At 37.2% G+C, this 16,845-nt stretch overlaps 2 protein-coding genes across 8 annotated transcripts in view; one reads left to right on the forward strand and one right to left on the reverse strand.

The window, feature by feature from the left end:
• Positions 1–45: 45 nt before the first annotated feature.
• Positions 46–5,387, reverse strand: peng (Pumilio and CPL domain-containing protein penguin). 3 transcript variants are annotated; one of them, XM_022788176.2, is made up of 6 exons: positions 5,186–5,387; positions 4,914–4,983; positions 4,496–4,750; positions 3,745–4,314; positions 2,085–2,360; positions 46–808 (listed from the first exon to the last, which is right to left on the reverse strand). In XM_022788176.2, exons 2-6 carry the CDS (start codon positions 4,956–4,958, stop codon positions 98–100), a joined length of 1,857 nt encoding a protein of 618 aa, XP_022643911.1. In that variant the 5' UTR covers positions 4,959–4,983; positions 5,186–5,387; the 3' UTR covers positions 46–97. The 3 variants fall into 3 exon arrangements, with proteins under 3 accessions (XP_022643911.1, XP_086833994.1, XP_086833995.1); XM_086977868.1 differs by having other exon boundaries at positions 5,139–5,190; XM_086977869.1 differs by lacking the exon at positions 5,186–5,387 and adding an exon at positions 5,115–5,138.
• Positions 5,388–5,455: 68 nt separating this feature from the next.
• The window catches only part of LOC111243107 (glycosaminoglycan xylosylkinase), a 31,475-nt gene continuing 20,085 nt past the window's right edge, over positions 5,456–16,845 (forward strand). For 2 of the 5 annotated variants that reach the window (XM_086977870.1, XM_022788193.2), the window contains exons 1-6: positions 5,457–5,692; positions 6,369–6,614; positions 6,723–6,911; positions 8,092–8,309; positions 9,391–9,584; positions 11,015–11,189. In XM_086977870.1, coding sequence (XP_086833996.1) covers positions 5,663–5,692; positions 6,369–6,614; positions 6,723–6,911; positions 8,092–8,309; positions 9,391–9,584; positions 11,015–11,189 — 1,052 coding nt within the window. In that variant the 5' untranslated portion in view covers positions 5,457–5,662. Of the gene's footprint in view, positions 5,693–6,368; positions 6,615–6,722; positions 6,912–8,091; positions 8,310–9,390; positions 9,585–11,014; positions 11,190–16,845 lie in introns of all 5 variants that reach the window. The other 3 variants (XM_022788203.2, XM_022788212.2, XM_022788216.2) reach the window with 3 other exon arrangements.

Raw genomic sequence — 16,845 nt, forward strand, 5'->3', positions numbered from 1 at the left:
TTTTAGTCATTTAGTGAGCTACGTCGCTAGTGAACGACCAGTGTCTTTGTAAAATGAAAAACTTTATTATATACGGTTAAAGGACTTATACATCAGTTTACAACTTTTGCAAGAGGATTTCTGCTCCCTTGCTATCCTTCTGTTGAGCAATTTCACACTTGTCCTTCGCAAGGACATTCTTTGCCCACTCCTGCACTTCAGGATCTTTCACCTCTATCAAGCTAATGCACAGAAAGGCTCCGCGGTTGCACTTCCACCAAGAGCGGATTACATCTGCTCCAAGCTCCTCTTTAACAAGAAGAGAAAGCTCCGCTTTATCTTTGTTTTTGTCGTTTAAAAGAAGCTTTTTGATGAAAAAATTACCATGTTTACTCTCAATGATATGATTGGTATCCTTCTCATAAGGCTTCTTGAGTAAATTAACTACGCGAGACATAGCTTTGAGCCGAAGTTCCTGCTCCATCGCGAGAATGATGTCCCTGACTGCTACAGAAGTTTCTCCCGCATCGATAAGCTCCTCAAGGTGATCACAAATGGTTTCGATGAGAGGCTGCTGTGCAAGTCGACGTAATTCTCTGCGCCGAATCTCGGGTTCCTTCTTCGAGCTTTCGTTCTTATCCCCCTGTTTTAAAAGTTCGATTGTGTCCGGGCTGATAGTGTGTGGGTCTCGACCAACCATGAGGTACACAAGCACTTTAGAGCCAAATTTATCTTTGAGAAGGTCCGCGCAATTCTTCATTAACTCGACGATAATTGATTGATTGAGCATAACAGTATCGTCAACGGCATCAAAGAGCCCCATCAACACCTAAGAAAACAAAATATTGATAAAATCACTAGTAAAACGAAAGCTTTTCACTGACACAGTTTCATCAGCAGTATTATATCTGTGCTAAAGTTTTCTAGAATGCCACTGACTCTCAGTTTCCACTCCCAGTATACTGAATTACCCAGGATCTTCACCGTGAAGTTTTGCTATGGGGGGTCATCTAAGAGACGAACCAGTACATAATAGGGCCCACGAATAAGCCGCGAAATCCCCTAAAATTGTGGAGTGTCAGCCCCAGTGTAAAATGCTTTTATTGCAGGATGTTGCCAATTGGGTCTACTGCATCAGTAAGATATGGAATCATACTATGAAATTCTTATAAGTGATGAGACATGCGAGACGTTCGTTTGTTATAGTTTTGTTATTATGAATACGACCGGTTGTTGTTTAGTTAGTTAGAGCCGATCCTCTTTGCACACATAAGGTCGCTATCCTATGAAGTACGGTAAAAAAAAAAGGGAATTTCTATATGAAAAATCCTTTTATATTTCAGCGCGAGTTGAACTCATGCCGCACTGTACAGTGCACTCTACCGACTAAACCATTCCACTCGGTTACACTGTACCAGTCATCAAATAAACTCATTCGAACGTACCAAAAACTAAGTTCTCTACGGCTACAACAATTCTACAGACTAACTAATTTTATAAAGTGTTTAACCTCTTTCCGCTTCCGTGCCAATTATACCACTTAATCGGGCGGAGTAAAATTTGGTAAAATAAAAAAAAACGCTAGGTTTTCTTCAAAATTCTGATGTTAACTTAAAAGCGTAATCTAAGATGAGTAAAGTTAAAAATATTTATTATATATATCCATAAAATTATGTAAACTATCTTATAAATACCGTAAGTAAAAAATACCCTTGCTGATACGAATACGTTAATAACGCTTTCAGCACCTTAAAGTAATCTAAATAATTTTCAAACCAAATCAGTTTCGAAAAGAAGTGAAATTACGCCTATCGTCCAGACACGTCCACTTTAATTTCCATTTTGCATGACTGTAGCAATAAATGCCGAAAGCTTTCAACTGGAAACAAAGGCTGGCATAAGCCTTGAGTTCATTCTAATGAGCAAAACAGCCATTTTTGTTAGATTTGTGATCGGCGAGATAAATACTGTTGGCCACTATATATTCCAAGTAAAAAGGCCACTTCTATAAACTGCAAACAACGACTACCCGCCAACCACCGTGAAGATGAACAATTTATTATATTGGTACGATTGATTCAGCCTTGTGCCCCTGTCCCACGTACCTTGTGCCCCTGGTCATCGGTAGCGATTTTCATGACGTAAGGCTTGAAACTTTTTGCAATCGCTTTTCTTTCCTTGGCAGTTGAATGCCATAAGCTCTGAAGCGCCACCTGCATACCTTCTTTTGTATGAAGTATTTCCACAAGTATGTGCTGTATTTGACGGATCATATCTAGCCGTTCGGTGTTATCAACAAGAACCTCAAATAACTGGTACAATAGCAGGTGATATAGACCATACTTAACGACGCCTTTATCCGTCAACTTAAGAAGCATGTCCTGCAACAAACAGAAAACGGTAGCGTTTGAGCAATATAATTAACTTATTTATAATTGCTTCTAAAACAAAAAATGCAACTTGAAATGGTATTAAATTTAATCACTTTCCTACATTTTATCTATTTTCAGAAATATTTATAATTATGCGCAACACGTCATAGTTATACATAAAAGGTTTAAAACTTGCGACAACAGGCTTCAAAAATAACAAAAGTAAGTTTATTTATATCCTAAAAGACCGTTAGCATTTGGTTAGTGTCCATGATGTTTGCTAATGCTGAAACATAATATAGCTGACACTGCTGCACCAAGTTCATCTCTGGACACAGACTTAAGCTGTTTTCAGGCAAAACGTATATTCATAGAATATCCGCATACTAACGGTGTGTGAGATCATTTGCTGAATATAGGTCTCTTTTCTGACAGAGCAATGGTGTGTAAAACGAAGTTAGATAGATAATTATTCCAGTACATCGGGCTTTATTTTTCTTAGTTTGATTCTGACAGTGGAAGTGTTAATGAGTTTGATGTCGTACTAGAACATAACGCTGTCTTGATTATGTCAGTCCTTTTAGACAGTATAGTCTGAGACTGCGCACAAAGTCTGAATGACGATCGCTTAGTATTTCGCTCTATCTGACAAAAAAAAGTATCCTTCAGGCGCATGTGATCATATTAACGAAAGCTTTTAAATTCAACTTCCATTGATAATAAAAAAAATGTTTACTTAAAAATCGGGAGCCTTTCTTCATCAAGCCCGAATTATGGTTAAGACACGGTAAAGGTTGTGGCATCTCGAGAATTTTCCTTCCTAAGTTTTGAGCTAGTTAAACTAGTTATCAAGCATTTACTAGCATCTTGAATACTGCTACGATCTTGGCCACAATACGGTCTTCCTGCGTCACGAATTATTTGACATATTTTTGCAACGACTCTGCAACGAGGGCAGTATTTTGTCATTCTGAGCATGGTTTATCTTCATGGTTGAAACTAGCCCCCATCTAACTAATTAAGTTCTCAACGATTTCGCACTGCCTTGAAAACTGCTTGAGTTTGCTCAGTTAACTCCCGTCTGAGTCCATTACACCTTTTAGGAAAATTGACGAGGCTCCTGTTAGCCAAACGCTACTACACGTCTGCACTTGAAACTTCACACCGAAGGTGAGCGTAGTTTTTTGCAACTGTCTAGTCTTCTGAAAAACGCTTCTCTTATCGACATAATTACTAGGACATGCCTATACTGGCAACGTGTAGAGCATTCTAATACTTTGACTGGTATTTGTAACAATCAACACTTGTCAGGTACAATACTCTTTAAGCTTAAAAATAGATAAATGCAAAATACACCAACAAATGCATATATGTAATCCCTTTGCGTACGAACCTTAAATTCTGCAAGCATTTTCTCACTGGCAGTTTTCTCGGTACACTTTTCGTAGGCCGCTTTAAACGTGGTTGCGTCTTCACTTTTGAAATACGTTAGCTGTCTTGAGTAAAATTCTTGTGCCATTTCCGCCCGCCTTTTTGTATTACAAAAGTCATTATACAAAGCGGATATGATGTTTGCGGCCTCTTTATGAAGAAATAACTCTACAACACGTGTCTGAACCGCTTTGTAGATAGCTTCTTTATGACACTGGCGACCATGGCGCAAAAATGCCAAAATAACATTTTTAGCATATTTGCATTTGGCATAATGAATAATCTTTTGTTGTAGTTCCTCAAAAATGGAGTTCTTAATCTCGTGACTGCCGTTTGAATATAGGCATTCTACGACACGCGAGGTGTCATGCGCCTCGATGATGTTGGTGATTCTACCTTTAAGCAACTGATGTAACTCATCGGCAATTTTATATTTCTCCTCCGAACGTACGTCGGACCGACGGAGCTTCTCCCAAAGCTTCTTCGCATCCAACTGCAGTTGATAGAATTTATTGTCTTGTTGACGACGTATCTGAAAATAACGATTTTGTTTATATCGTACCAATACAAAATATTAACAATAATAACAATATGCAGACACCGTCTGTACAAATGGTCAAAACAACCTCATTGATTTTTAGAAAATCTCTCATTAACTTAGATAAAGGTTGCATAATCTATTAGAATTTGCCAAATAAAAATGACTCGTTTACCTTTTTTCGCTCTTTTCGCTTCACCTCAAACAATTTGCGCTTATTGACATCCTTTTCCTTGCTTGCGGTTACACGTTTGTATTTTTTACCCATATACCCCGTGTTAAACGGTTTTTGTTTTTTGAACATTATTGCTTGCTTGACACCATCCATCTTGGCCACTTTAACTGGAGGGGCATCATTCTCATCTGTGGTGCGGCTCTTCGCTTTTCGAGGCATTAGGACTTTCCCTGTTTTCCCACTATGCGCCGATTGCTAATGTTTATATCACAAAAAACACCAGAGAACATCACTAATTAAATGGCCGTACAATTTGTTACCATGCCAACGAAATCAGATATTTTAAATATTTAATGCCGTTTGAAGAGGAAATAACAAAATTATGGTACAAATCTGACTTTTAGAGATAACTGCTTACGTTTTGCAAAGATTTCTTTGTCTTAATTTTTCCTTCGTCGTCCATTCACCTTGTTCAGGGATTATTCAGACTAAAAAGAGTACACCGTAAATCACAAGAATTTTATGAGAATATTTAAAAAGACAACCAAGAGAATAAGTAGAAGTCGAGAACGTATAATTGTCAAAACCAAATCTTGTAAAGCTTGTTATTATTATTAACCGATGTATTAACACAGTAATTTACGTAGAATAGATGTTTAAAAAATACTGTATGATGGCTGCACCTCGTACCTCAGAACGCGAACCCGACTTGCACACGTGCAGTTGGTAGTGGACAATTTGTTTACAAACAGAACACCGTACGCAAGCCTTTGTTTGAATAGAATTTCAAGTCCATATATCATAGCTTACGTACTGTGCCAGTTACACACTTTTATATATTAGATACAACTATTGCACCGTGATGACCTCATTACGCAGATTTTAGGCAGGCTTGCCTAGTTTTCTGACATGCTGCGAAACGGGACGGGACCATAAACTGTCTGCTACTGGTGGCGCGATATTTAAATTATGGAACGTCTAGATCAGCTGCTAGGTTTGCCTTGGCAATGTCATTGAAAATATGAGGAAAATGTGGCAGATTCGATTAACGAGTCTTGTTTAAATGAGGCTGCTAGAAAGATGAGATGCAAAATATTCCTGAGGTATTTGAAATGTATATGTATGTAATTGTATAAATGGACTCCTAAAAATAAGTTGTGGCCGTGAATGTGTCAGCTAATGAGAACAATCATTAGGGTAGGTGAAAGTGCATATAGTATATTTATATTAAAAAAATTCTGGCTGTACATAGTTTTATTCTCTTCTTTATGGAAAGCGGGTAATTAGATCTAGGTAATTCGCATAGAATATATATATATATATACTTAATTTTTCCTTCGAAAGCACTACCGACGAAGCAAGGAAGGTCCACAGGAAGGCCAGCTGCGCGAATTTTTTTGCTTTTTTAAAAACTTTTAAACGTCAGCTTAAAACTTAAAACGTTAGCTGTACCGCCGCATTAGTTTTCCTTTAACACATATTTACTCTAATTAAAATTCAACTTGTTGTACAGTAAAAAGTTAATAATCAGTAGACATTTCGCAAAAATAGGCAAATCAGTCTTCTCTTTTATTTATGTAAATTCGTGCAATATATCATAACATCGGTGTGTGGTTAAATATATATTATATATATATATTTTTTTTTTGGTAAAGTATACTTTTAATTAGTAGGCAACGAGTTACAGTGCCAAACACATTGTTGCGTGATGATTTATGTGTTACAACAGTATTTACACAATGGCCGATTAAACGTGCAGGGGAACAGAGGTTGGCTCGGGGTTTCCTTGCATCTCATGTAACGATAGGTATGAACGTCAGTACAACAACCAAATTGTTTGCTCAATAAGTAACATGAATGTTATAACTTTAAGATGTGGGCCCTTTATCGTACTGCACGCGTGGTAGGTGGCGTTTGCCTTTTTCTGACAGCATATTTGTGTTTGGCGTTCTACAACTTCGAAGGAGATGTCGAACGGCTTCGAGCAAGACACATGACTTACGTAATGCGGCCAGAATTGAAACCATTGGTCTACACTAAAGGCTTGAAGCCTGCAGACATTGCAGGACAAAAAAATGGCGTTGTAAAAGATATTGAAAGTCAACAATCTCCTCCCGCGGTAAGTTTTCTACAACTGAACACTGCCTTTTATGTTGGTAAAAATATCATTGGTATCAATTAAGTAATAAAGACAATAATACTTGTTTATCACCTGTTTCTCTAACAGGTGGCTCGAAGGCAGCCAGTACTTCCTGGTAATCTATCAGCTCCTCATTTGTTGCACCTTCGGGTAGAATATATAGTTAAATCGTCATTGCTGTCATCGATCGTTTTTGAAAATCTACATGATCCTTACGAGGCGGACCACGTTTTACGTGACTATGAAAGTAAACTTATTAAAGCTCGTGGTAAACAGGTAAGATTACTGAATTCAAGACTCCAGATATGCCATTCTGGTATTTTGTAGAAATATAGCTACCTTTATTGAAAATATAAGGCCTACGTTCTCTATATCTCTGGCCAGAAAAGCTGATTCAAGTCTGGCAAAGCGACATAACTATGCATGCATGAAGTAACAGAAGATTAAGTAAATATTATAGTTCCGCACAAAACGATCTAAAGACACTTTAAAGTTGAGAAAACAGATTTACTTAAAAAAATATGAGTATTCTCAAGTTTTTTTTTAAACTTGGCTGTTAGTGTACCTAAAGTACATTTTAAGCTGAATTTAGCAAACGTCAGCATTGTAGTTTTTACTGCACTACCATATACGACTTCGGTATATTTTTTTAAGCATTTGTTCCATTGAGGTTTTTGCTGACTATATCAAACAAAAAGATTGAAGATTTTAGTGATATTTGGGTGGAAATCCGACTCAAAAACAACAGTATAGTAGAAACAATATATCGACTTCATGTGCCAAGTGGTAGTGGTACTTCTTTGAACAACAAATTTCGAAGATACTGCGTACTTTGTTTCGGCTAATTTTTACAATGGCCATAAATCAGAAGCGTTGCTAAGCCTGTACTTACACTAATAGCAACCTTGACTGCATTGCGTACAGATTTACAATTACGATGAGCTACCTACCCACTCATTGTAATTATTGTAAAGATAGTGATTTACAAAAAGGTGGAATAGATAAATGTCTCTACGTTTCGATATGCTTAGCTATACTTCCTATTACTAGACATACACACAAAGCTATCACACGTAGTATTGTAACAATGGACATTTTATCGTGAGTATATTTGGTTATATAAATCGTACAATAAGAACGCCCTCTGGAGTACGGCGGTATCTCGCGCGATATGATAAGCCGAATCTATCATATCCACAAAAATTGAGACCAGGACATTCGTACTCAAGTCATTAAATGAAAAAAAGAATAGTTTGATAGATCCGAAAGGATGCTCTGGAAAAAACAAAGACAAGGATAACATCAACAAACGCTATTAGCAATTACTTCGTTAGGGAAATCAAATCTTTAAAGTTCCCGAAAAAAACATTTCTATAACCTGTCTGAAATAAATGTTTGCAAAACAGGACTTACACTTGATTAATTGCAACGACCTATTGCGCATGATAATCATTAGGCGGACCATATGGATGCAAACAAATGGAAACTTGCAGAATCTTGGGTACAGCCTCAACACGGAATAGTTCCCCATCGAGTACCAGGTAACCTTGGTGAAGTGTTACGTGAGCTAAGCACAGCGGACATTCTGACGGCTGATATCGCTACCAAGGGTACCCAGTTAAAGCTTCTTCTCACCCTACGGGGTGGGCAACAAGCACTCTTCAAACCAATGTTGTTAGTATACAACACATTTACATTTACTCTCACTCGCTTTTTCTAAAAATTAATGATAATTGTTAGTATATTTCTATTCAACATATGCCACTTTTTAAGTACTTGTGATACCAAAAACGCTCAATAACTGTGGGCATCCTTTTACAGTACTGGTCCTTAACCCTGAAGTGCTTCATTTTTCACTAAACATAGATTAGTTGACACTTTAGACCTTCTACCTTCAGAGTATTGTTTTCCCGTTTCTTGTTCTTTTATATCTCGTTCCTAATATCGACCTGTTGGCGGCCTTAAAATCGACTCCAAGAAACTAATCGGTTATTGAAACTCTTTCACTCCGTATGTGAATCGATGAAAACGCGGTTGGGATCAGGCAAAAACAATGTTATCTTTCACCGTGAACTGTTTAAATAAATTGTGTGATGTAGGAAATTCCGAAACATTTAGATTTAAAGCTTCTTACTTATTTCAAAATTAAGTACAAAAGAGCTACTCACAAAAAGGCGTTTTCAAGATTTTTGTGAAATTATTTTTACAATTTAGCAGTATATAAAACTTAAATTCATTCAAATAAAAAAGAAAGGTTATTTAATTGTTAAAAAAGGTTGAAGACAATTCTATACTGTTTACAAACAAATAGATATGTTACGAGAAACGCTTTTTCAAACAGATTCCTTATTAGAACGATTATAAGAGAATCATTGCTTTGTTCACTTGGTTACTAATACAATTCGCGGCACTGAAAATCTTAGAAAGGGCTGACATAAAGATATCGTTCCAATTTGTCATGAACTTTCTTTAGTAATAGATGCGTGAGGTTCATATCATAAGAAATAACTCTGATTTAGACGGTTTTCAAGAGGGCACCAAATCCTTTAAGTCAACTAAGCGGATCGTGATGCTTAAAGCATTCGCCAAACCATGCATTTACTCGGTAAAGGTAATTTTTACCAGGGATGGATATCAAAAAGCCATATATGTTAATGCTTTCGTACCCCTAGAGAATAATTTTTAACATCATGTCAGCGAATAATCAGAAACACGTACATATTAAAACATTAAGAATGAGCCTTATTACCTACAGTTATCCGCGGACTCACATAATCCGCGACGGACCATTTGCGGGATCGGACCGACATAATGGAGAAATCGTAGCTTTTCACCTCGCAGGATTACTTGGGATGCATCGAACACCAATTGTCGCTGGGAGACGAATCAGCCTTGATGAGATCCGAGGGAAAAGCACACCTGCACTCAATACTACTTTTTATAAAGAAGGTACGCATGTTTACGTTGTATACTTTTATGCACTTCATATTTATTTCCGGTCACGCTCAAAATAATGTTATTCTATCAATAAACAGGTATTTTGTAATCAAATATTTAAACACATATTGTTACTGCAACTATTGCTAGCAGAAATAGTTTTTCTTCTTATAGAATGCCTAATGGCGGTTCCATATGTCAGACTTGAAACATTTACTTTTAGTAATGTTAGTAGTATTAACATAGCTATCACGAATATGTAGTGCTGTAGCGATGCGCGGTGACGTTGTTGTCTCGAAATCTGAAAGACACTCGCTCAGTGATCTGAAAGATCTGAAAGAGTCCCGCCAAAGGTGAAAATAATTTATATGCAGATTGCACTTTCCGGTACGTTGGTAGTCAGCTGTTAGAAAAGCTGCCTCAGCAGAAGCAGGCACCGCAGAATGGAAATTCACCATTTATTATAAATAGATCAGGTTTAATATCAGCACAAAACATCCAAATTCTTCAAAGTCTTTCATTAATATTGTTTTTGGATGATTTTGTACTCTAAAATTCCTTTTTTTTATCTATATAAAAAGCCTTTCTCTATTTTATACAACTTTGCCTAACGTTTGCGGAAATCAAAAAAAAAATGCGACGTAGATTTCAGCGCTAAAAATAGAAGATTAGACATTTTATGATTTTAATTCTATTCTAATCAAGAAAAACAAAAACTTAAATAAATTCGGTGTCTTTGCACCATTTGCATAATTTAAAACATTATGAACAGGACGTAGAGAACTATTAGCAGAGGAACATAAAGTGACGTGTGTAGTTCGAGAAGATATTACTTTACCATTGCATACTGGTTGGAAATAACCGATTTTAACCAAAAACATCAAATTAATATTAAGAATAATATCAATTAAATCCAGCGAATAGTAAACCTACGTGCGTATTTCCAGCACCTCTTAATCCCTTAAGATCATCACCACTTACTCAGAAAATTTATAATCAATACAGACCAGTCAACTGTTTGAACTATTTATTTTGGGTATTTACTTGCGCTCATTTGCCGCTGGAACAGCGTGCGTGCTTATTTATATGATCTTATACAGCAGCAGACGCAAGATGTTTCTAAATTCGCTTATTGCGCAGTACTCATAATGACGCTGTCTGTTTCTTAGATTCTATGTTTAGAGTGATGAATTATTTATTGCCCATCCAAATCGATATTCTCTATCACAATTTTTTGTCATCATTTTTTTTACTCATTTCGCCTCTTTATGTATGTCTTCCTTTTTTCACATACTTAGCATTTATCGTAAGTAGAACTAAAACGTACAAGGATTGGCTAGGTTAATCCTATTTATTTGAGTATAATTTTTAAATAGTGCAGACTTTATTGACTTATCCGTCGATGATAAAACTAATCACTGTTGACGGTGTCATGTTTCCAGGAAACCGAAGCTGTTTCTACGGCAAATGTTATTATTGCAAAAGAGCGAATGGAGTTTGTGGAGATGATTCTGGCCAGTTGGAGGGAGCCGTTGTTTTATTGCTACCACCAAAATTTCGCCTTCAACCTCATAGAAGTCCATGGCAAAGAACATATAAAAACGGCGTATATGCCAGGTATGTAAGGACAAGGATTATAATTGAAGTTGACGAAGCACGAGTCAACGTATCAACTTTCTCTAAAAAATGATGATCACTGTTAACTATGAGTAGCATTGCTACATAAAATTACGAACTTAACAACGAAATATTGATGTAAATTGCTAAAAATAAACTAGCAACATAACATTCTTTATGCAATTGATACTATATACTAAGGTAACCGTTCAATAGCTTTATGCTGTATGTGATTCTCCAGGATGACTGTTCTTCCTGCGTTCCTTTCCTGTGTCAAAACTAAAAGATGCTAAAACATGATTATATAAACTTACGAAAAGATAATTGAAATCTCGTTTAGCGGATAAGAATGTAGGTACATATCTGTTAAAAGTACTAGCGTTGTGCAAATGGTAAGAATGTAGTACGGTAAAATTAAACGTTGTTAAGGATCAAGTGGTGTTCGCATTTGGTCATTGTGCATAAGTAATAAGTGGTGAAAAATCATACCACACAATCGACTAGGCTGCGCAGACCTTCAGACTGCTGCAGAGTATTTTGAAGACAAAAGCTCTCTTATCAGACCGTGGTAAAATAAAGTGTAATCACTTAATACAAGTGATTACACTCTATTTTGTTGTTTTTCGAATATCTGGACTTTTCTCTTGGTGCATCAGTAATGTGACACACATAATTTCGATAAAATTACAGCAACAAATCGATTTATTATAAAATGATTTTCCATCATTATCTACGATCTATTTTTGATTTGCGAATGTGTACTGGTTGGGGTCGACCAACATCGTAAGAGGCAATGCGTGCTTACTTGTTCTTCGTGTATACGGGGTACCAAGGCTTCTAACATTTGATTCATCAATTATTTGTCGGTCATTTTTTCAACCTCGGTTTTAGGCGGTTTTCATATACCTTGGACGGCCGACCAAAAGGCGGTCGGGGTGCATCCCCAGGTCCAAGATGCCTCCTTTGAACCACCTTCTCTCATATATAGAGACCTTGCTGCATACGGCACAAATTTCTTTAGTTGTTCAAGTAGGTGCTTGACCTCGGATAAGCAGAATGAAATAGGTGTCGAAAATGTATCTTTTTTTGCTGGGAACTCCAACCTTGGGACCTGAATTTGATGAAAATCGTGTTCGTGACACAATGCACAACGTTGATATACGTGAGTCGGTTAAGCTTGAAATATGCCAAGGAAGAGTGAATGCGCTTTTTCTCCCGAGACTATTTATACACCTGACGCAAGGCTTAACGCCACTACCGATAACGAAAACCCAAAGCGTTTAATTATATCTAGCCTTCAACGTTAAACTTGAATTGAATAATACCTTTATTTATAGGAAATTACAAGTGTAACAAAAATAACTTAATAAGAATAAGCTAGTTAGTAGGTTTTCGTGTGGAATCTAATTACTCATCTTTTTTACAGTTGTTGTAATGCTAAACTACTGAAAAAGAAAAAGAAGCAATTTCTTACGCCCTCTAATCGTTTTCATAGGATCGTCTTATTGTATAGAAACCACTGCTTCTAACTAGAGAACGCTACTTGATTAGTGTCTATCATTGCAACGAGCGTTTACATTGAAACTCCGCCAGTAATTTCGCAGCTTTAGCGACTTTCCTTATACGGTAGTTTACGGTATTGGACTTTATCGATTACGATGACGATTTTCTTCATGTGTTTATTTTAACGGTTTGGCTAGCACTAAAAGTGCCTTTTTTTTTAATTTGCATGCATAGCTAGCCTTGTCTCAACTGATTACTCGTCATTTTCCCTCCTCGGCTAAGGGCTACCTTAGCTCACTTTTTATAATTTTGCTTGTTACAGGTTTTTAGATAGTATCCTGCTCTGGATTTTAGCTTTCCATGCTTGTTTAACTTAATATCAGCAAATGAAGTCGATGTGGTTATGATAGTTGCAATTTGTAATGCGTAGTTTCGAATGAATTCCAACGACGTTATAGAGGCACATAGCTGTGCATACCTCGTAACCCCGTGCATCATAAGGCCACGGTTCGAGATCATGTAGAACCACTTCGTTAGAACTTGGAATTGTATACATATTTTAAAATTTTTTTCTCGCCCCTTTTTATTCACGCCCTCTATTACTGACGGAAAGCAATAGTAATTAATAAAACGGAGTTACTTCCGTACTTAAAACACCTTATTGACCTTTTGATATGCGATTAAATCGATGCCATAGAATAACACGTTCATTTTTCTGTTTTATGTGGTCTCCATAAATTCCTTCATATTTGAGTAGCTAGATTAGCTAAATAGTTAAAACATCTCTTTGGTTTATTGATGTTATTCGTTACAAAATATTCCTTCTACAGTGCGCTCCTTATCGGCTCATATAGGATTCCTCAAAGCGTATATTATAGAATTTCATTGAAAACACTAAAGATGAAGGAAAAAGTCATAGATTTTTACAAACTGAGTCCACTATAGATCGAAATATGTGCGGTGTAGTTTAAAAATAATTTGTATAGCTGTTTTCAACAAAAACGCTTTTTGACGCACCGCGGCCATGCGCGAGACATGACTGGGTCTTCGCCGCTCACCAGAAAAGGATAAGGTGAGGGAAGGGGATGGAACAAGATAAAAGCAATGAGTGTAATGGGTATCAGAAATTGCATTTTGGCTATCCTGATCCTTGTGATGTAAGGCTAAGCGGCATTGTATAATAAAAGCTTAGCTTTGTTCACTAATCCTAGCTGCCTAATCCAGAGTTGGTTCATTATCTACTTAACAAACCAGGACTCATTGGGCTGTTATGGATAACACTTACACTAGGCACAGCTTTTATCGCTGCACATTTAACTTGACATACTGCCCCGCTGACTAGATCGCATCGACCCATTAACATGACTACCTGGGGTTATCCTAGATCCATGTTTCGTAAGACTGACAATTCGATGTGAGAATGGGTCACAACGTGAAGCCAAAGAGAAGCAGGCATTTTTACTTTTTCGCTTTTTAATTGTCGCTCGAAGTACGCGACAGCAATTTGTTTACTTTTGTACCTCATTGTCTGACCGAGGTGAACAGATATGAGATATTTAAGTATACAGACCCTAAGTGCCAACTCCCGTGCACTTTTTAGATAAGACAGCTTTTATTTCAACCTTCAACACTTCGTGTTCGCTTTCACAGGAGGTCTTCGATGAGACCCAGTTTCAAATTCAAAGAGTCGTTCCTAGTATTTTAAACTAACGGTGTGATCAGTAGCAGATCCTCCAGCGAATACAAAATTTACACGAATAGCGGCCTCCGCCGCTGTAGGTCTAAGATTAAACCTGTATTACTAAGTGGACCTGCTCATCTGCTGAAAGATGGACGGATGATATACAAGTGAACAGTTTCATTTTTAAAAAAAGTGCAAAGTACTCTAGAAACCAAATATAAAAATAATAATAATAAAAACCACGAAATGCGATATGAAATCTCAAAACTGGCGAGTTGTTCGCCCGACTGATTACTGTTTAAACTTAGAAATTGGAGGGGGGATTACGATCGCGGAAGCTACGAGCTACATGCCTGCTCCAGGAGCTGCTGCACCAGAATCGTGTTTTCGCTCAACACAACTATAAGCGAGAACCTGGGGGAAGACGCCGTTTGAGGGGCTTCTTGGCTACCTGTCCATAGTACCCGGAAAGCGTATATATATATATATATGTATATATATATATATAAATTGAAATTGCTTATGTTTTAAGCTAATGCGTATGTATGTGTATGTGCACATATACATACATATGCTATATATATACAGATATGTATATGTATATATATGTATATATAGCTGAAAACAAGAAATTTCAATTTTCTTTGCCTGAAAAGAAACACAGCAGAATTTATTCGCATTCATGCTATAATTTATTATGTATCTGCCGTTACTGCACGACTTTCTCTCATCTATTAATTTTATTCCTTCTCGCCTGAAATTTTTAGGTCTAGTGTAAAAGAACTCATCCAAACAGGTTTCAAAATTCCCGTTACTATCAGCCAAATGCACGGCTTTTAATTTAATTCGGCAGTGATCGGAAAAGGTGATAATACGTCGGAGTGAGATCCAGAAAACATGGTGGGTGCAAAAAAAACCTCTTACTGAGGCTCTTGCAAGGCGGCTGTCACAATCTTTGCCATGTGCAACCTGGTATTGCCGTGAAGAATAATTAGTTTCCTTCCTGTTGGATAGCATCGTTGCAACTAGGTCGTGCGCAGAACCACGTTAATCGTCTTGTTCTTCTCAAACACTGCACGTTTCGATCTTACCAATCGCAATATGTTGCATTTTTGGGATGGATATCTGGTTTAACTCTGGGATTGGGCAAATTTTTCGGAGCTGCTTATTCTTTTCTCTGCTTTATACGAACTTGAGGTTACCACTTCTCGTCATCGGGGTAGTAAAGATTTCGTGTAGCTACCTATCACTGTGGCTGCGTATTGCGCGGTACCGGACAAAGTATTGAGAGGCAATGAGAAACTGTTTCCCTGTGATTCCTCAAATCATCAGACGCTCGGGGTCAAATTTTTGATAAGCATCATAAGATAAGATTAATAAGCATAAGACTGTAGTTTATTATTTGTCAATTGCTGAATTGTTTTCCGGTCGGCTTCGTTTAAAGCAACCTTAAATTGATCCTCATCAGATGAAAGATCCATGCGTGTTCTAAGGTGCTGCCCTCAAAGTTCGAAACAACTTAAAGCGAACGAAAAGTCCAAAAAGAGACAAAAAGTTTTAAAAAAGGCCAACTATTGGAACATGACCCAATAGTTTGGAACAACAATTGAAACGTGGAAGACGACCTAATAAAGAGCTCATGTTTTCCTCTCAAAAGCAGGCATCCATTTCTGTGTCAAAAATTCAGATATGTCAAAAATTAGCCATTTTTTTTAGCCATTATGAATCCCAACTCTCTAGAGGATCGTCCAGTCCTCCCCAAGAAAATTCGAAAACGACGCATCGCGTGTTTCGTTATGAACAGTTTGTTCTAGAAGGAACATGGTTTTTCTAAAGCCAAGAATGGCCGATAAACGCTTGGGATAAATATATGGCTTTCCAAAGTTTATCCCAATTTGGTGATATATATATATATATATATATATATATATATATATATGTATATATATATATATATTAGTACCTTTTATCTACTTTATACAATTACTGAAAGCCAAGTGTAGCGGGTTTGCCCGACTGAAGTTAACTTTCGAAGTATTTGAATCTCCCTAATTTTTTTGAGTTGGTTTTGGAAGGAGCTGGTCTTAATATGGACAAAATCCTATGCGAGTGAAACGTGACGGCTGTAAAGTTGATTTTGCATGACAGGCAACTATCTCCGCTCTGTCTCAGTCGAATAGTTATGAGGGAACTACAGAGAGGAATAGTGTGTTACAGTTGCATTATGTTCGAAATTTGGTTCAAACTAGGCAACGCCTTCATCTATTACGTATGCCGCTTGTCATTCTGCCCGACTATCAATGCGAGACAGCATCGAACGTCATCAACAAATGAGTACTCTAGGCGGTCCTGTTATAGCTGAACACTTACAAAGTGAACCACGATAGGGCAGTCCTTATTTTCGGTGCTTCACAGTAGCTAAGGACCGCATTAACTATTGACGAGACGTTCGCTCCATCGTTGACCCACCAA

Source organism: Varroa destructor, unplaced genomic scaffold (assembly GCF_002443255.2).
Source record: "Varroa destructor unplaced genomic scaffold, Vdes_3.0 BEIS01000001.1, whole genome shotgun sequence".
NCBI classification, from domain to species: domain Eukaryota; kingdom Metazoa; phylum Arthropoda; class Arachnida; order Mesostigmata; family Varroidae; genus Varroa; species Varroa destructor.

Bases quoted from the DNA above. Each gene is read 5' to 3' on its own strand.
- peng (XM_022788176.2), bottom strand. From the start codon at position 4,958: ATGGACGACGAAGGAAAAATTAAGACAAAGAAATCTTTGCAAAAC. The intron at 4,751-4,913 runs GTAAGCAGTTAT...TATAAACATTAG, and splicing joins CAAAGAAATCTTTGCAAAAC to CAATCGGCGCATAGTGGGAA. The intron at 4,315-4,495 runs GTAAACGAGTCA...CGTTATTTTCAG, and splicing joins AGCGAAAAGAGCGAAAAAAG to ATACGTCGTCAACAAGACAA.